This window comes from Delphinapterus leucas, chromosome 18 (assembly GCF_059928025.1).
Source record: "Delphinapterus leucas isolate spDelLeu-1000000601 "Yukka" chromosome 18, BTC_Dleu_Yukka2, whole genome shotgun sequence".
In the NCBI taxonomy this organism is placed as follows: Eukaryota; Metazoa; Chordata; class Mammalia; order Artiodactyla; family Monodontidae; genus Delphinapterus; species Delphinapterus leucas.
The window spans coordinates 77,794,921-77,811,774 of NC_143146.1; the positions used below are offsets into that span (position 1 = coordinate 77,794,921).

Consider the following 16,854-nt stretch of genomic DNA (forward strand, 5'->3'; position numbering starts at 1 on the left):
CTCATTTTTTTAAAATGAAAATATTGGGGAAGAATTCAGTAAGGTATTCCAATAATTGGACACACACTTCTTTTTTTTTTTTTTTTTTTTTTTGCGGTACGCGGGCCTCTCACTGTTGTGGCCTCTCCCGTTGCGGAGCACAGGCTCCGGACGCGCAGGCTCAGCGGCCATGGCTCACGGGCCCAGCCGCTCCGCGGCATGTGGATCTTCCCGGACCGGGGCACGAACCCGTGTCCCCTGCATCGGCTGGCGGACTCTCAACCACTGCGCCACCAGGGAAGCCTGACACACACTTCTTAAACAACAGTGGTGTGGTGCTCAGACTAAACCATTGGCATGTAAACAGCAACACCAGCCATAACTGGAATATTGAGGTATTGGCTAACAGAATGGGGATCTGTCACAGTGTTTCCAAAGAAAGTTAAACACTCCCTGCTGTCTAAAGGAGAGTTGGACATATTTTAACATAGAAAGATGCAGACATTGTAGGGAGATTCTTAGGTACTTTTATATTTGTATCACTTTAATCTCGTGTCTATGGAGTCCTGTAAAATATGACGGGCTTCCAGGGTAAGGGTGCGGTGCCCTGCCTTTCCCAGCTCACTCTGCTGTTGCCTCTCCTCCACTTCCCATGCCTTCATCCCTTTCCATGTGAATAAGCTTCCTCATGTCAATTAATTTATCATCGTCACAGAATATCCTGTCATCTCTTCACCTTTAACCCGAGGTCATAGAAGGCAGCCCACATGCAAAGCCTAGCTCTTCAGACCTCCCAAGCAGCTGGACACTGAGAGATTTCTCACAGAAAAGGAGATTTCTTCTTTTCAAAACTGACGACTCTGGTGGCCCTATTTTCCCACCTGGCATCATTCGGTAGGAGCTCAGTAGTGGCTGACTGCTTCGGTGGCCACGAGTATTTAATTGGCCTCGGTTCCCACCCTGCTTCATTTGTTTCCCACCCAAACCCTGTAGGTGTCTGAGAGGTGAGTGCTTCCTGGGAAACACATTGTTCTCTTAAAAACAATCTTTTTCAAACGTTTTTACCCGTGACTACGGTAAGAAATGCATCATTTTATATCACTACCTAGTGCATGCACACACATTTATAAAATTATGTAAGTAGAATAAGCAAAATCTTCGTAAAACATCATTAATGTCTACTCTGTCCAATATATTCTAATATTTTCTGTTCTAGTTCTTTAAAAAGAAATGCTGGTTTCAAAGCACTGAATTGATTTTACAGCCTATTCAGATGTTTAAACCCACACTTTGAAAAACCTTCCCCTAACACACCACTCCCCACACACCCTGGTGTTACCCAGCTCTCCACTGCTGCTTCCAGATGTCCTTTGGGGCATCACTTGTACCTTCCTCATAGCTGTCACTGCCCTACCTTGAATCATTTCTCACGTTACAGAGTTTCTATTAATACATTCAAACTGCTGCTGTCACCCCAGAAAGGCTGGTTGGTCTCTTTGATTCTGATAGCCAGTCATTCCTGTACCCAAACACTGAACCTTTCATCACTTGAAACTGAAGAGGCCTCACATTTTCACCGTGAAGTTTCCATTCTCTGACCACGGTCTTTATCCGTTCAGCTCTCCCTTTCCGTGTTCCAGTGTGCGCCCTTTTTAGCTTACTGAGTCCTCCACACTCCACCACTTTTCTCCCACGTTTCTTTCCCTTCTGGTTTTGTTTCTTACCCTTTTCCATTCTAGATCCTATAATAAATGTTCTCAAGCTCCTAGCAGCACCCTCACATTACACATGCCCCTAAGTACCTCTTCTCCCATAACGCCTTTGTCAGTCCCTGACCCAGGTTATTCCAGCGATGCGTTCTTCTCCCAGTGCGATGGGGCTGGAGAGAGCTGGTGAAGGCCGTCTCGCTCCCACAGAGGTGGTCACAACTACAGATTCAAAGTCTCAGACCTCACTTAGACCCTCAGCTCTATTTGGCAGTAATGTCACGTGTTTCTGATCAGGTTTGCCACCTTATTACCCACAATAGGTATTCCAGACTTTCATCATCCTCCCTATTTTCCTTACCTATTTTGTGAACGCTTCATGGAAAAATTAGAAGTTGTCACAAGTAAATTCTTATCGTCTCACCTTTATAACCTCACACAAACATTTCTACTTTCAAACCCATCACTGTCACCCTCTTTCTAACTTCTGCGGACACGATGTCTTTTCTGGTATCTATGGTTAATCTTTAGAACTTTTCTAAAGGCCATCCCATTTCTTCTAGAACTTTCTTCCATCAGTTTTTACTTCACTTTTCTGTGTCATCAACCTTTTCCAATCCGTCTCTCCATCAGTTTTTACTTCACTTTTCTGTGTCATCAACTTTCCCAATCCGTCTCTCCCTGGCTCCTTCTTATCCATAGCTTATAAAACATTCCGCAGTGCATTCTTTCTTTAAACAGAGATCCTAGGTTCTGGCCCCCGTCAGCTTCCTCACTTGTTATTGTTCATAGCTCAGGACCGAGCTCAGGCGTCACCTCCTGCATATTTCACCTTCCTTGGCCACCACCCCGCATGTATCTCTATCACACTATCATTCTGATAGACTTTTGTTAGGCTGTGGGTTCTTTGGTCAGAATTTCATCTACTTTACCTTGGGATCCCAAAACCTGGTGCTTTGCCATAGGCACGTAGTAGGAAGTTGATACATAATGAATGAGTGAAGTTGCAAGAGATAGAATATCTTTAAAAAAAAAAAAAAAAGAAAGAAAAAGGCTAAGGTGTATTGAACATTCTTCAGTCGATTTTCCTTAATATCACATAATTATTTTGACATTTTCATTTTATAAGGGTGATGAAATATTCAAGAGGTTATATTTTTTCCCAAAAAAGTTTAAAAAGAAAAAAAATTGGTACTTTCCTTCCCTCCTATAATTTTTGAATAGGTTAACTCTTCTTCTTTGTAATATATATCTGTAACAGAATCATTCCGTGCACCCACATTTTCATATGGACCTGATGGAAACGGTTTCTCGCTTGGATGCAGTAAAAATTGGAGACAAGTCTTTGGTGATGAAAAGAAATATTGGCTACTTCCAATATTTTCAAGGTAGTTTATAAAATGCACGTCTCAGAAATTATGGAACATGTGATTGTCTCTCTGATTAAATGATTCAGAGAATATAGTATATTATGACATTATGAGACTTAAGAATGAAAACTCAGAATATCTTGATTACATGAAATATTTTATTTTTCATGTTTTTTATAAGGGTGAAGGAGAGTTTAGGCATATATTTGAATGAGAAAAAAAAGATGATTCATAGAAAATAAGAATCACTCTGTTTCTTTCAAAATGAAAATAATTTTGTGAAGTAAAGAATCATAAGAATTTATATTTATTAGCCATATCTTCAAAGATTTCCAGTACAGGTTATGTATTCTGTTGTGTCTTAAATCAAAGAAGACCCAACACGTAATGCAGTTTTTACCTGCATTTAAATTTAAATGAGAATATACGCTCAAGATGATTCATAATGTCCTTTTCTCTCAAATTCTCAGCCATCCTAGGCCATCTATATACCAAAAGTCATTAGAGAGAAGGAAAAAGTATTTGAAATTCAAGTACCATATTTGTAAGTGTTGTGGGCTTTTTCCTTTTTTCCCTTAACAAGGAACTGTATTGCTTGTTATTTTGTCTGAAAATGACATATTTGCATTCTTCCTTTTTTTTTTTTTTTTTTTTGGCCACGCCACATGGGATCTTAGTTCCCTGACCAGAGCTTGAACCAGGCCCCAGCAGTGAAAGTTCAAAGTCCTAACCACTGGACGGCCAGGGAATTCCCAATTGCCTTCATTTTTTAATTTTTTTTTTTTTTTTTTTTTGCGGTACGCGGGCCTCTCACTGCTGTGGCCTCTCCCGTTGCGGAGCACAGGCTCCAGACGCGCAGGCTCAGCGGCCATGGCTCACGGGCCCAGCCGCTCCACAGCATGTGGGATCTTCCCGGACTGGGGCACGAACCCGCGTCCCCTGCATCGGCAGGTGGACTCTCAACCACTGTGCCACCAGGGAAGCCCTTGCCTTCATTTTTGAAAGACGTTTTGCTTGGTATAGAATTGTAGATGCTGCTGCATTGTTTCTGATGAGAAGTTTGTGGATATTATGTTTATTATCATTTGTGTAACATGACATTTTTCTCTGGCTGCCTTTAAGATTTTGTTTATCACTAGTTTCTTGCAATTTGATTATGACACGCCTGGCGTTGTTTTCTTCATGACTCTCCTGCTTAGGATTGTTGAGCTCCTTGGATCTGTAATTTTTAAACTCTCATCAGATTTGGAAAGTACTTTTAACCACTGTCTCTTCAAGTATTTCTTCTGTTGCCTCCCTCCCCTTGTCCCTGCAGGGACCCCAGCTACATGTCTGTGGCTCCTCGGGAGGCTCTGCCACGGCTCACGGGTGGCTGCTCACCTTCTGTTCAGTCTTTTTCCTGAGTTTCATCTTCAGGTGCGCCAGTCTCTTCTGTGCGCTTTATCTGTTGTCTCTTATATTCAGGTGTTTCCACTCTGACTGGTTGGAACATAGACTATTATTTTTTAAGGTTATTTTCTCTAAACAGAAATTTCAATGTTGGCAGTTGGGTTTTTTGTCTTTGTTTTCTTTTCCCCTTCTTTGAAGATGTTGTTCCATTATCGTCTGGCTTGTGTTGTTTGTGTCAATAAATCAGCCTCTCTCTTATCTTTATTCCACTGTTTGTACAGGCACACCTCGGAGATTATTGCAGGTTTGGTTCCAGACCACCACAATAAAGCAAATATCATAGTAAAGTGAGTCATACGAATTTTTTGGTTTCCCAGTGCATATAACAGTCTATAACCATAGGCTGTTAATTGTTCAATAGCATTATGTCTAAAGAAAAAAACAATGTACATACTTTGACTTAAAAAGACTTTATTGCTAAAAACTGCTAATCGTTTTCAGCAAGTCATAATCTTTTTGCTGGTGGAGGGTTTGAAATATTGTGAGAATTGCCAAAATGTGACACAGAGACGCAAAGTGAGCAAATGCCGTTGGAAAGATGGCACCGATAGACTTGCTCAATGTAGGGTTGCCTCAAACCTTTAATTTATAAAAATCACAGTATCTGCAAAGCACAGTAAAATGAAACACAATAAAACGAGGTATGCTTGCAAATTACTATGTCTTTCCCCTGTGGCTACTTTGAAGATTTTATCTTTACCGCTGGCTTTAAGCAGTCTGATGATGGTGTTCCTTAGTATGGTTTGCCTTGTGTTTATCCTCTTTGGAGTTCATTAGGCTTCTTGGATCTATGAATTTGTAGTTTTCATCAAATCTGAATTATTTATTCATTCATTCATTTATTTATTTATTTGGCTGCATTGGGTCTTCGTTGCTGTGCGCAGGCCTTCTCTAGTTGCAGCAAGCAGGGGCTACTCTTTGTTGCTATGTGTGGGCTTCTCATTTAGTGGCTTCTCTTTGTTGCGGAGCACAGGCTCTAGGCACACGGCTTGCAGTAGTTGTGGCACACGGGCTCACTAGTTGTGGCACATGGGCTCAGTAGTTGTGGCGCACGGGCTTAGTTGCTCCATGGCATGTGGGATCTTCCCAGACCAGGGCTCTAACCTGTGTCCCCTGAATTGGCAGGAGGATTCTTAACCACTGTGCCACCAGGGACGTCCAATCTGAATAATTTTGAAATAACTTTCAATTGTTTTTTTCTGCCTGCTTCCCTCTTCCTGTGCCCTTCCCCCACTAGCTTTTCAGGTTCTCTTAAATATATGTCGTGACCCACCGGTCATTGCTGTTGTCCCTCCCTTCTCCCCCTCCATCTTTTTTTGTTTCTGTTGTTACGTCTGTGAGTTCACTTATCTTTTCTTCTGTATTGTCTGCTGTTAAGCTCATCCAGTGAATTTCTTATTTCAGATATTCTATTTTTCAGCTCCAGAAGTTCAATTTGGTTCTTTTTTATATCTTACATTTCATTTTTCTTCATATCCACTTTCTCCAGTTAATTCATGGACATATTTATAGTCACTGGTGTAGCGTCTCTGTTTCAAGTGGTCACGGTCATTTCTAAATCTTTTCTGTTGACTTTATTTTCTCTCGGTTGTGATCACATTTTCCTGCTCTTTATGCTGGTAATTTTTGAGTGGATGGTGGACATTTTGAATTCTGAGTGTTTAAATTTGGTCTCCCTTTAAAGGATGTTGAATTTTGTCTTGGCCGACTTCTGTTTCAGCTTCGTCCTCCTGATGCTTGTTTAAACCTGTGGTTGGGGGTAAAGTAGCATTTTCTCTAGGGCAAGTTTAGTCCTACAGCAAAGGTGAGAGCCTGCTGCGGTCTCTGCCGTATCCACATGTTCAGTGAGGTCTCTCTACTCTGGCAGGTCGAATGCAAATGGCTTTCAGTGCTGGGCAGGCTCTGAATTGTTCAGCTTACACTCCCCAGTTGTTCTTTTCCCAGATTCACATGTGTGGCTTAGTATTTACTTGAAGACTCAAGTAAAACCCTGTGCAGATTTCTGTAGCCCTTTCTCTGCACATATCCCTCTTCCTCAGCTCTGTCCGATAGAAGCAAACCTCCTCATCTTCTCGAAACTCCCATCTCTGTCACCTTAATTCAGTGAGACCACCTTGCTCTGCACATCCCCCTGTTGGTGCTCAAGTTCTGGCAGAAGCTGCAACTCCTTGGTTGGTTTCTCTTCTTTCAGACACCACAGTTCTGTGCTGCCTGTTTTGAAAAGAGTTGTTGTATGTACTGTTCAACAGGAGGTCAAATATACCGGTTAATCCATCTTGGCTGCAAGTGGAATTCCCTGCGGTACACAGTTTTGATGTTTTTAGAATGCAGAAGGCATAGCTGTACTTTTTTTTAAGTTGTGAACTTCTTGAAGCCAGAGATTTTCTTTTCTTTTGTTCAGTGGTATATCCCTAGCACTTCAAATGGTACTCAGAACATCCAGTATATTTTCGTTTAATGAACGTTGTTGAATAAATAAATATGTGGAACGTACATCTTGAATTTCAGTTTGAGCATTTATGATATCTTAAATGATTGTGATAAGCAGGTCAGTTACCCAATTATTTGAATATGTATGTTTATCATAACTTTAATAGACATGATCATTTTAATAGTCATGGAAGATACTATTTTTAACTATATGTAAATTATAAAAGAAAAAGACTTACTTCCTCAGTGGAGTCTAATAACCGTCTAAATTAGAAATCATTCTCTGAAATGACAAGTTGTGATCATTTTATACCATGCCTCTGGAAAATAGGTGTTAAATTGACCACTTAGATTTAAGTGAACATGATTAAATTATCACTGATATTTTTCATTATGCAGTCAGGGTGATGGCTGCAGTTTTCCGACTCGTCTTGTGGGGACGGATCCAGAACAAGCATCTGTTTCAAACCACAGTGAAAATACCAGAAGGTGCGCTTCTTGTCATTACGTTTTTCAGAATTCATTATAGAGCAAACTGTGTGTGTGTGTGTGTGTGTGTGTGTGTGTGTGTGTGATACATAGATAAATATAGTAGTGATGTAGCAAGCCAGCACAGATAAAGAGAAATTCTATTCAGTTTTTTTAACTGAGGGTTAAAGTGTGGATATAGCTGATATGCTCAGGATAACCATATTTTTTTATCATTCAAACCAGAACACTTTTGAGAGTAATAAAGTGAACGTTTGCTGTTAGTAGTTGAAGCAGGACAGTCTCATGTCACTGGACGCGTCTGGCAGGGTAGGAAGCACGGCTACCCTACCTGCGCTGCCTCTTCCTAGAAACGAAGACTCTTTCAAGATTTGATTATGTTGGTTTATATCAGTTACATTTTCAAAGAAGTTAGTCATTGTACTATTCACCATTTTATTTTGATAAACAGATTTTAACTGCAGCGTGAAAATGATATTAATGAGGATTCAAAAATACAAATACAAAATTTTTCTTCTTCGTCTTAGAGGATATTTTCTCAGAGTTTGTATGGCGAGCACACTGATTCATAAATTCAGAGAAATAGTTCATTTTAAATGAAATTTTAAAGGAGATAGAGATGCTTCTGTCAAAGTGAAACACTTGAAACTTACTGACTACAGAAATAAGTTGTGGGGGAGGAGGGATTATAAATTCCAAGCTAGCGGATTAATTTTGGAAGAACATAGGCCTTAGAACCTAGGACCTCAGAGCTCCAAGAAGTTACTTAAACTGTCTGAGCCTCAGCTGCCAGCTCTATGAGAGGAGGATTTGTACTCCCTTCGGAGGTTATTGTGAAGATTGCGATGGTGTGTAGAAAGCACCCAGCACAGCGTCTGCCCATAGTGGGTCCCCAACAATACTAGTTCCCTTTTCCTTCTTCTTTTTTTCCTCCATTCCCTCCCTCCCCGGATGTCTTAGCTAGAAAACTAAGTCTACGCTAAATCACTAAATCATTTTTTCCCCTTAGATCTATACTGCAGAGGTAGAAAGCAGAAAACTTGGGAAATGACAGGTAATCTTTTTGTCCTGGCCACAGACATAGATCCTCACCTGTCCTTGTGCTACCTTACGGCTCTTGATTAACATGTTAAAAATGTTTCAGATTGGCCTCTGAAGCTGTTTTTCTTTTATCTAATTGTTTTCATTGGCAGTGCTGAGTACAAATTCTTGGGTCTAGAGAGCCATTTAATGCGGGGGGGTTGGGGGCACATTTTCTCTTGAAGATGGAGCTTTTTCAGAGTGCTGAGATCTCATGAGTTGCCCTCACATATTTAGGAGAAGGAATACTAATTTGCTGCTTATTAATTAAGTATTATTAATTGAGCATTAGACTATTTACTAAATTATTTGCTCCTCTTTCAGTATTGGCTCAAACCCACCCTTTCCTATCAAACCGCTTAGTGAATCAAAAAACCGCTTGTTGGACAGTGAATCTCAGTGGCTAGAGAATGGATCTGAAGAAGGTGTTATCAGATCAGGTAATGCCGTCATCTGAAAACATTGCTTTGTCTGGTTAAAATGAAAATCACCAGGTTTAATAAATGTGGAAAAATTAAAATACATTATGTGCTATTTTAAAATACTAAAATATTTGAAACTTTTTAATAAAATATCTTATACGTGGGCCGTTAGCGTTTACTGGTAGCTTTCACGGAGGCGAAGGTTGAGTGAGGAAGTGTAGTGGCTGCTGCTGTGTTTTTCTCTGTTCATAATTTTGTTTTTCCTTGTTGTTACCCAGCCGTGTATTTTGTCACCTCAGATGTAGAAAATTCTTTCGGCATAATATTCTGGATAATGCTTAAACAAGGTTATTTTGGGGGTCATAGCTTTTGCTTATTTGAAAATAATTTTGAAATGCCTTGTACTCTTTGGCTGTCTTGTCTTAGTATAAAAAGAGTGCACTGAATGTATTTGAACCATGATGACTCTTAATCATTTCATGAACTGTGGTACATTATACAACAGTCGATAAGGTAGAAGTGGGCTTTTGAATCAGGCCTCGGTTTATAATATAGTCTGGCCACTCACTAGCATTATAGCTTAAAACATATCTGTGGTTCTTAATAATACTAGTAATAACATTCTTCTTGCACTGTAGGAAAATGGTTTGGTACTAACTCTAGGAAATACCCTAAAACTTGAAAGCTTGCTGTCACAATTTCTGATTTGTTGTTATTGTCATTTTGGCTTTCAGCAGCATTTAAATTCTCTTAAATTAGTTTCATTGAGACCTTCATTCAGGGGACTTCCCTGGTGGCCCAAGGGTTAGGAATCCACCTGCCAATGCAGGGGACACAGGTTCGAGCCCTGGTCCGGGAGGATCCCACATGCCGCAGAGCAACTAAGCCCGTGTGCCACAACTACTGAGACTGCACTCTAGAGCCCATGAGCCACAACTGCTGAGCCCGTGTGCCACAACTACTCAAGCCCACGTGCCTGGAGCCTGTGCTCCGCAACAAAGACCCAGCACAGCCAAAAATAAATAAATAAAATAAAATAAATTTTTTAAAAAAGACCTTCATTCAGGTCATTAGACCCTCAGTATAAAATAAAGGGAAAAATCCATTTGTGGACTTGAAATTATTGCTCCTGAACATCTTTAGAGCCAATGGACGTTTTTACAAAAATAAGCATAAAACCAGACCTTGAGATTTTAGCACTGCTTTCCTTCCTTCTGGGTTCTAACAGAAGACAAATGGTTGGCACCAGAAGCCTATTTAGTGCTTACATAATACTTGCTTTTACTGCAATCATCAGTTTTACCATTTAGCCAGATGCTTAATATTTCTTTTCTTGTCATGTCATATATAATTATGTGCTTACAGGGACAAATAACCATGTAACAGTGGCAATAGAAAACTGAGTACCACTTGTTCATAACTAACCAGTTGAATAAGAGCAAGGTAAGACAGTATAAAGGTAATTTCTCCAAAAATTAGTTTATTTGCATGTCATAATCTCAAAACAGTTTGCAATTCAGTCTTTTTTACTCTTTCCATTATATCAGCAAAATCAGGTAGTTCAGGAGAGATTGGAAGGTAACATCTGCCTAACTCCCATTTTTCTTACCACTCCTAGCATGATCTTACTGGATATTTATTGGTAGATTAATGAGGAAACGAATAAAAATTGTTAGGACTGGTATATGGACAACTACCCTTTTCACTGAACGGTACCTTATTAAGTAGTTTAAGGAAAAAAGGTGACTTTTGCCCACTACTGAAGAAATTTGATCCAGAGAAGAGTGACTAAGATTAAAGTCTGCAAAAAAGACTTAAGAGGTTCATTGATGTTATTTACTTGGTAAAAGATACAGCAGAAGAGCAGCTTACTGCAGCCAAGTACATGAGTCAGTGATGCCTTTGCAGTAGCCAGAGGAGGCGCAGTAGCCAGAGGAGGTTGATTGAAGTAGGAATAGAAGCCCTTCCCCATGGGCCAGTAGGAGCAGTGAGGGCAGTGCTAACACTGACTGAACGCAGGGACGTAGTGAACTCTCCTGCTGCTTAAAAACAGAGAAGACAGGTATGCACATTCAAGTCGGAAGCTAAGCTCACTGGCTCGGCAGCACCACGCGCAGCTGTTAGAGTTTTGAAAACCTACGTGTAGTGTTTCTTGGTTACCTATTGCTACCTAACAAATTATCACACACTTAGCAGCTTAAGGCAACACACCTTTATTACCTCAGTCGCTCTGTTCTCATCTGTAGTCTCATCTAGGGGACATCTGCTTCCTTGCTTGGTGTTTATCATTAGCATTCAGTTCCTTACAAGGACCTGGAGTCCATGTCCAAGTCACAGCCAGAGCCTAAGACTCAGAGAGCATCAGAAACAGCCCCCGGTGGGGCTCCGGGCAGGCAGAGGGCAGCAGGAGCTGCAGGCGGTGATCACGTGTCATTGGCAGCCCCACCGCGTCTTCTCGGTGTAGGCTGTGGGCGGAACAGTGGCTGATGCTCGCGGTGGTTGAGAATCCTCACTGAAATTCCCATAAACATCCGATAGCAGCCTTCTCAGATTATGCCCAAGTTAACACTAAGGGAAAAGTGTAAGGATCTGCCTCTATTAAAATGCTCACTTAATGGCTTCAGGGAAAGTCAGTGATCTGTCCCTTATTTACAGCATCTAAAAACCTTTATTATTATTAGAATATTAGTAATATTAAAGTATTTCTTTCCTTTTGTGTTGTATTAGCAGCTTTATACCTTAGCCCAAAGAACTATTTAATCTTATTTTCAGAAATATAAAATCAAGTTTTAATCAATAATTCAATTGTTTCTGGTTTTATAGGTTTATAAAAAACATTATGGACTGAATATTTTCAGTTTTATACGCAAGATGATGATCAGTGGAATTAAATAATTGAAGTATAAATGAAGATATATTTTTTAAAAAAGGAAACCTTTGTACAGATTGTTGGATCCACAGAAGCACTGCTCCAGAGCTGGAAGATGCCTTAATCTTAAATGAGCCCACTTGTTCAACACTGACTTACAGCTACAAAAGTGACTTAATTTTACTTTGGAAATAACATTTACTCATAATAATGTATTATGATATGCTATAATATGAGCTGTCAGGTCACATGTTAACATGGCGTATGTATTCTTTTGATACCTGAGTTACATTATTAGAGTTCTTAGTATCCATATAAATTTTCACTCCAGAAACACAAGGTAGAAAACTTGTTTTAAGTGAAGTACATCTAGGTCAGTATGGTGGCTGAGAGCGCTTGTACTATGTAAGAAAAAGAAAATAATTGCTTTAAAAACAACTTGGTGTTTGCTAATTTATAGTTACTGTTTTATACTTTTCAACATTTTTACTAAAGATTTTTTTTATTGTTGCTATAAAATAACACTCAGAAGGATTTAGATACCTAATCATTTAAAACATGGAGCATATTTGTATAATTCATTGAAGGCTTAGTTCTAAGCATTAATTAAACCATGTGCAGTGTTGTGCCCAAGGCTTAAAGAAAATTTGGCAGTATAAGAAATTTTTTTGTTTCTCTTTGCTTTCAATATACTCTTGTTGAACTGTCATGGGTATTTATACAGGTAGGGAAACAAAGGTTACGTGTGCTGTAGAAATACTGGACACAGTAGGATTGGGTAGAAGTGGCTAGAAGAAAAATAAAGCGAAAGACAAGCTACAGAAAGCTGTTAAAGTATGTTTTCAGAGTGCTGCCTGCTGCTGAGCTGACTCTCAAATTTCAATTTAGGTAATGACCGAAATTTGCTTTGAAACTTTTTACAGTAATCCTATAGTAGCTTAAACAGCAACATAAAATACAATTTGAACTAGGGTCAAACTGTTTAGCATAACACTGCTCTCGAGAAGGAAATTCTCACTTGAGTATCATTCAAAGCTTCCATTCTCTGAGAGGTGGATTCCACTCTTACATGCAGGATTTTAAATCTGACTTCCTAACAGCAACCCCTTTCTGCCTAGACACTTATCCCCCTCTTCCTTTTGAAATCCAATCTAAGTGACAGGGATCGTTGCATTAATTCTAAAGAAAAATAGTGTCCTATAGCGGAGAAACAATATACAGATGTTACTCCTCCTTTATACTCTGCTTAGTCAGACACACACAAGCTAAAATGACCGATTGCTTCCAGTAGTGGGTGGAGATCAGTTTTAACCAGCGTCTGTAAAAACATGTTATAGTTTCCTTGTCTATAAAATGGGGTTGGGGAGAGGGGTGTTAAGAATGATTTTGACTTGACTATCTTTAACATTCTTCAATTTCTAATTTTGCATAATACCTTACTTAACATTCGTCCAACAGGTATATTTGGAGTTCCTTCTGGACGCCAAATATACTAGGGATAGCTCTATAATCTAATGTAGCATAAATTTTATAGCCTACTATTCCAGGTTTATAATTTATAGGATTTGTCTAATTCCATGGGCTATATTAATATTAGATGTTAAAAGCAAGTAATTTTTTCCCCCTTTGAACTAGAGGAATGAGTTTAGCTTTGAAAATATAGTTTGGAATACTATAATACAGTTTCTACCTTTATTTCAACACTGTAGTCTTAATAATCTTGATTCTAGAAAACTTATGAGAGTTAAGGGATATCGATTTACCAACCAGAAACATCACTTCAGTTTGGCGGTTTGAGTGTTATAAGGAAACAGTAAATGTTTAAACGTAAGTGACTGCTTTCGGAAATGTCCTGGTACTTCTTGTGGGTATTTTTACATTCAGGTCAAAGGATTTGCATGCACCTGATTAACAACTGAGGAAACTTCATTTTCCCTTTAACCTATTTGGGTGCTTTTGTGGTGTTTCTTTTTCAGTTCTTTCCGTATGTTAACATCATCTTAATAGCATTAGTAAACACCTTTTCAGGAATTTTCAGCTAAAGCCTTTTAATTTAGTTACCTTTGGTTTAATTAATTTATGGCCAACATTTGCCACGTTCTGAATACTTGGCTTCGTTTAGTTGTACATATTAATGACTGTTGGCAAGGGCCTACAAGTGGTATGGGAATCAGGGAAAGGCTGACTCTGGTATTTCTCTGGGATTGATAAGTGCTGCCAACCTTTGCGGAGAAATGGTCAAAATGAAGCCCTGTCAAAATTTATTAGTACTGTCTTTGTTCCTTCAAACACTTGAACAGTTGTGATAATATTTAAGGAAAATAAAAGTTGAATTTCAGGTCTTGCCATTGCCATTAAAAACAAATTAGGAAACTTGGTTTTACGTGGGTACAAACTTGAATATTCAGTACCTGAGGCATCCGACCACTGTCACTGTGCCAAACCAAAGAGCAGCTACAGCTTAGTGGTCACTGAACTTGCACCGCTTACGTAGTGTAGTTTCATCTTTGCATATGGATGATTTTTTAAAATCCTTTGACATATTTAGTGGTTATGATCCAAAGTGTCATAAGTTAACTTAGTTTAAATCAAATATGCAATGTTTACTTGAATTTCTATTAATAGCAGATTTTGACTGTTTGTAGGATTTTCAGATTTTCAGTCATGTGAGATTTCCCTTCAGTCATCTTTAAAGCAGATGCATTTTAAGGGCTGTTAGGATCTGCATATTTGGGGCGCTGATAAGACAACTGACTTACAAATGTTTTGCTTACATTTTGTTCTAGGACTAGCACTGCTATCAATGGAAAGTATTTTTAACTAATCTGTTAGAGAAATTAACCATATTTTTGCATTTCAGCCAAAATAAAGATCGCATCATATTCTATAAGATACAGCTAATATGTAAATCTAAAATTCCTGTTTCTTATGATCTGAACTATATTTTCCAACTTAAATTAAAAATGCAAGATAGATTCAGCAAGGTCCATATTTTTCTAACGACTTCACTTTATATTATTTTGTTGAGTTGCATAAAGAAGCAAGGAATTGTATTTGTATTAAAAGCTTCAGAAAGCTGTTGAGTTTATCACATTTGTACATGATTGCAGGTTAGTCTATGCCCATTTACAGAAAAGGTGAACACTATTTTAAAGGGATCTTTAATATGTTTTTATATAAACAAATTTGAAATAGTTTACTTTGGTTGTTTTTACATATCATGTCCCGTAAATCTTGTATTTGTTTTTCATAAGTGTAACCCTGGACCATGACTTAATGTTATCTTCGCTTTGCCTTTTGGGTGGCCTAACCTACATTAACATGAAGGCTGAACATTTTAAAACTTGTTTTTTCCAAAAATCGTAATAATGATTACTTTATTAATAAATAAATAAAGTCCTGTATTTGGACAGCTGTTGTTGCTGTTGTTGTTGTTAGGGTATGACTGTTGCTTTAGTCACCTGGCAGGTGTGGCAAGGTACAGTGTTGCCTTGGGAAAGCGATGGGGCTGATCCTTCGGGCAACCACGGGGACTACCTGAGTGCGACGACACTGTGGTCTGCCTACGCCAGAGCACACACGGCTTTATCAAAAACGTTTTAATTTCGCTTTTATTGAACAATTTTCAATTGTCCCCTTCATCAAACCTAAGAACTTCCATTCTTTGAAAGCCATTCTGTGAAAAGAATGAAAAGTCGAACACTAGAAAAAGAATACCTGAAAAAGGACTCCTACCCAGAATACATAAATCATCCTTAAATTTCAATACTGAGGTGACAACCTGATTTTTTTTAAACAGACTATTTTGTTTGTCTGGTTTGTTTTTTGGCCGCGCCGCCTGGCTTAAAGGGTCTTAGTTCTTAGTTCCGGGGGAAGTCCCCCAAAATAGACGATGTCCAATTGTCCAATTTTTGGAGCAAATCTCACCAGAAACCGCTATTTTTAGGAGCGCGTTTAACTGGAAAAGTAGATTTTTTTTCATGTCCGCTTAGGCAAGACCTGTCGGCAGAAGGTAAGCGAGCATGCACGGCAAAGCCCCCGGCAGAATCTCGCACCGAGGCCCAGATGCCAGAGCGCGGTCGGCAGCTTTATTGCGGCTGCGCGCAGGTTGCGTTCCGCATCCCGTAAGACGCAGGCGCCGTCCGGTTCCGTCCTCAGGACAAGAGAAGCGAGACGCGATCCGACCGAGACACACTGCGGGCGGTGGGGAGCGCGGGCCCGGGGCCTCCGTCGCAGGCACTCGCTCGGCTTGGCCGGGGCTCCGTGGGGCTCCGGCCAGAGGCTCCCGCTCGTCGCCGCAGGACGCAGGCGGCGTGGCGCGGGTCAGGACCACTTCCCGGTGATCTTGAGGTGGCCGAGCTGGTCCTCCAGCCGCCGGGGCGCGGGGAACTTGGACGCCTGCGCCGCCTTGAGCGCCTGGAAGGCGGCCGCCCGGCGGGCCGCCGCGTGGCCGCGCTCCTGCTCGGCCGTGAGGAAGGGCCGGCTCAGCCAGTAGTGGTTCTCCGCCTCGACCTCCAGGCGGCGGACCATGTTCTGCTTCGCCTGCGCCAACACGGGTCGCGGCCGCCGGTGCTTCCCGATCCACTGCCGGCCGGGGATGCGGCCGCGGCGCAGGAGCGCGGTCAGGAACATGGCGCCTGCCGAGGGCACAGAAGCGGGAGTCGGCAGCGCGCCGGCCACGGAGAGAAGGGAGAGGGGAGCCCCGCCGCCGCCCGCAGGCCAACCCAACTCGCGCCCCAACACTCACCAGCCGCGCCTCACGGCTGCTCTCCTCACGCCAGCACACGACGCCGGAAGCCGGAAGCCGCAAGCGCGCTTTCTCGACGCGCCGCCCGTCTCCTCGCGCGAGGCTTCAGCTCTCGCGAGAAGGGCCTTGCGCGAGTCGCGGAGCCAATGGCGTTTCCGGCGCCGGGATTCAAACGTGCGCGGGCGCTGAGGACGAGCGTCAGGCTCGTCCATGGATCTGATCCGGGGCTTCTGCGGGAAGCTGCGGTCTCTGGCCGTCATCCTGGACGGCGAGACGGCTCGGCTGCAGCGAGCGCTGGACGGAGAGGACAGCG

At 41.1% G+C, this 16,854-nt stretch overlaps 3 protein-coding genes across 17 annotated transcripts in view; 2 read left to right on the forward strand and 1 right to left on the reverse strand.

The window, feature by feature from the left end:
- The window catches only part of ZDHHC20 (zDHHC palmitoyltransferase 20), a 73,046-nt gene extending 57,837 nt beyond the window's left edge, over positions 1 to 15,209 (forward strand). For 3 of the 14 annotated variants that reach the window (XM_089899740.1, XM_089899744.1, XM_089899748.1), the window contains 6 exons: positions 2,947 to 3,073; positions 4,726 to 4,791; positions 7,334 to 7,423; positions 8,828 to 8,943; positions 10,291 to 10,368; positions 11,749 to 15,209. In XM_089899740.1, the coding sequence (XP_089755866.1) occupies positions 2,947 to 3,073; positions 4,726 to 4,791; positions 7,334 to 7,423; positions 8,828 to 8,943; positions 10,291 to 10,328 (437 nt within the window). In that variant the 3' untranslated portion in view covers positions 10,329 to 10,368; positions 11,749 to 15,209. Of the gene's footprint in view, positions 1 to 2,946; positions 3,074 to 3,525; positions 3,600 to 4,725; positions 4,792 to 7,333; positions 7,424 to 8,432; positions 8,478 to 8,827; positions 8,944 to 10,290; positions 10,371 to 11,748 lie in introns of those variants that run through there. The other 11 variants (XM_089899752.1, XM_022574481.3, XM_022574482.3 and 8 more) reach the window with 9 other exon arrangements.
- Positions 15,210 to 16,010: 801 nt separating this feature from the next.
- On the reverse strand, positions 16,011 to 16,652 carry MRPL57 (mitochondrial ribosomal protein L57). The gene is made up of 2 exons (XM_022574489.3): positions 16,542 to 16,652; positions 16,011 to 16,431 (listed from the first exon to the last, which is right to left on the reverse strand). Exon 2 carries the CDS (start codon positions 16,424 to 16,426, stop codon positions 16,118 to 16,120), a length of 309 nt encoding a protein of 102 aa, XP_022430197.1. The 5' UTR covers positions 16,427 to 16,431; positions 16,542 to 16,652; the 3' UTR covers positions 16,011 to 16,117.
- Positions 16,637 to 16,854, forward strand: part of SKA3 (spindle and kinetochore associated complex subunit 3) — a 33,234-nt gene continuing 33,016 nt past the window's right edge. For both annotated transcript variants that reach the window (XM_022574477.3, XM_022574478.3), the window contains exon 1: positions 16,637 to 16,854. In XM_022574477.3, the coding sequence (XP_022430185.1) occupies positions 16,752 to 16,854 (103 nt within the window). In that variant the 5' untranslated portion in view covers positions 16,637 to 16,751.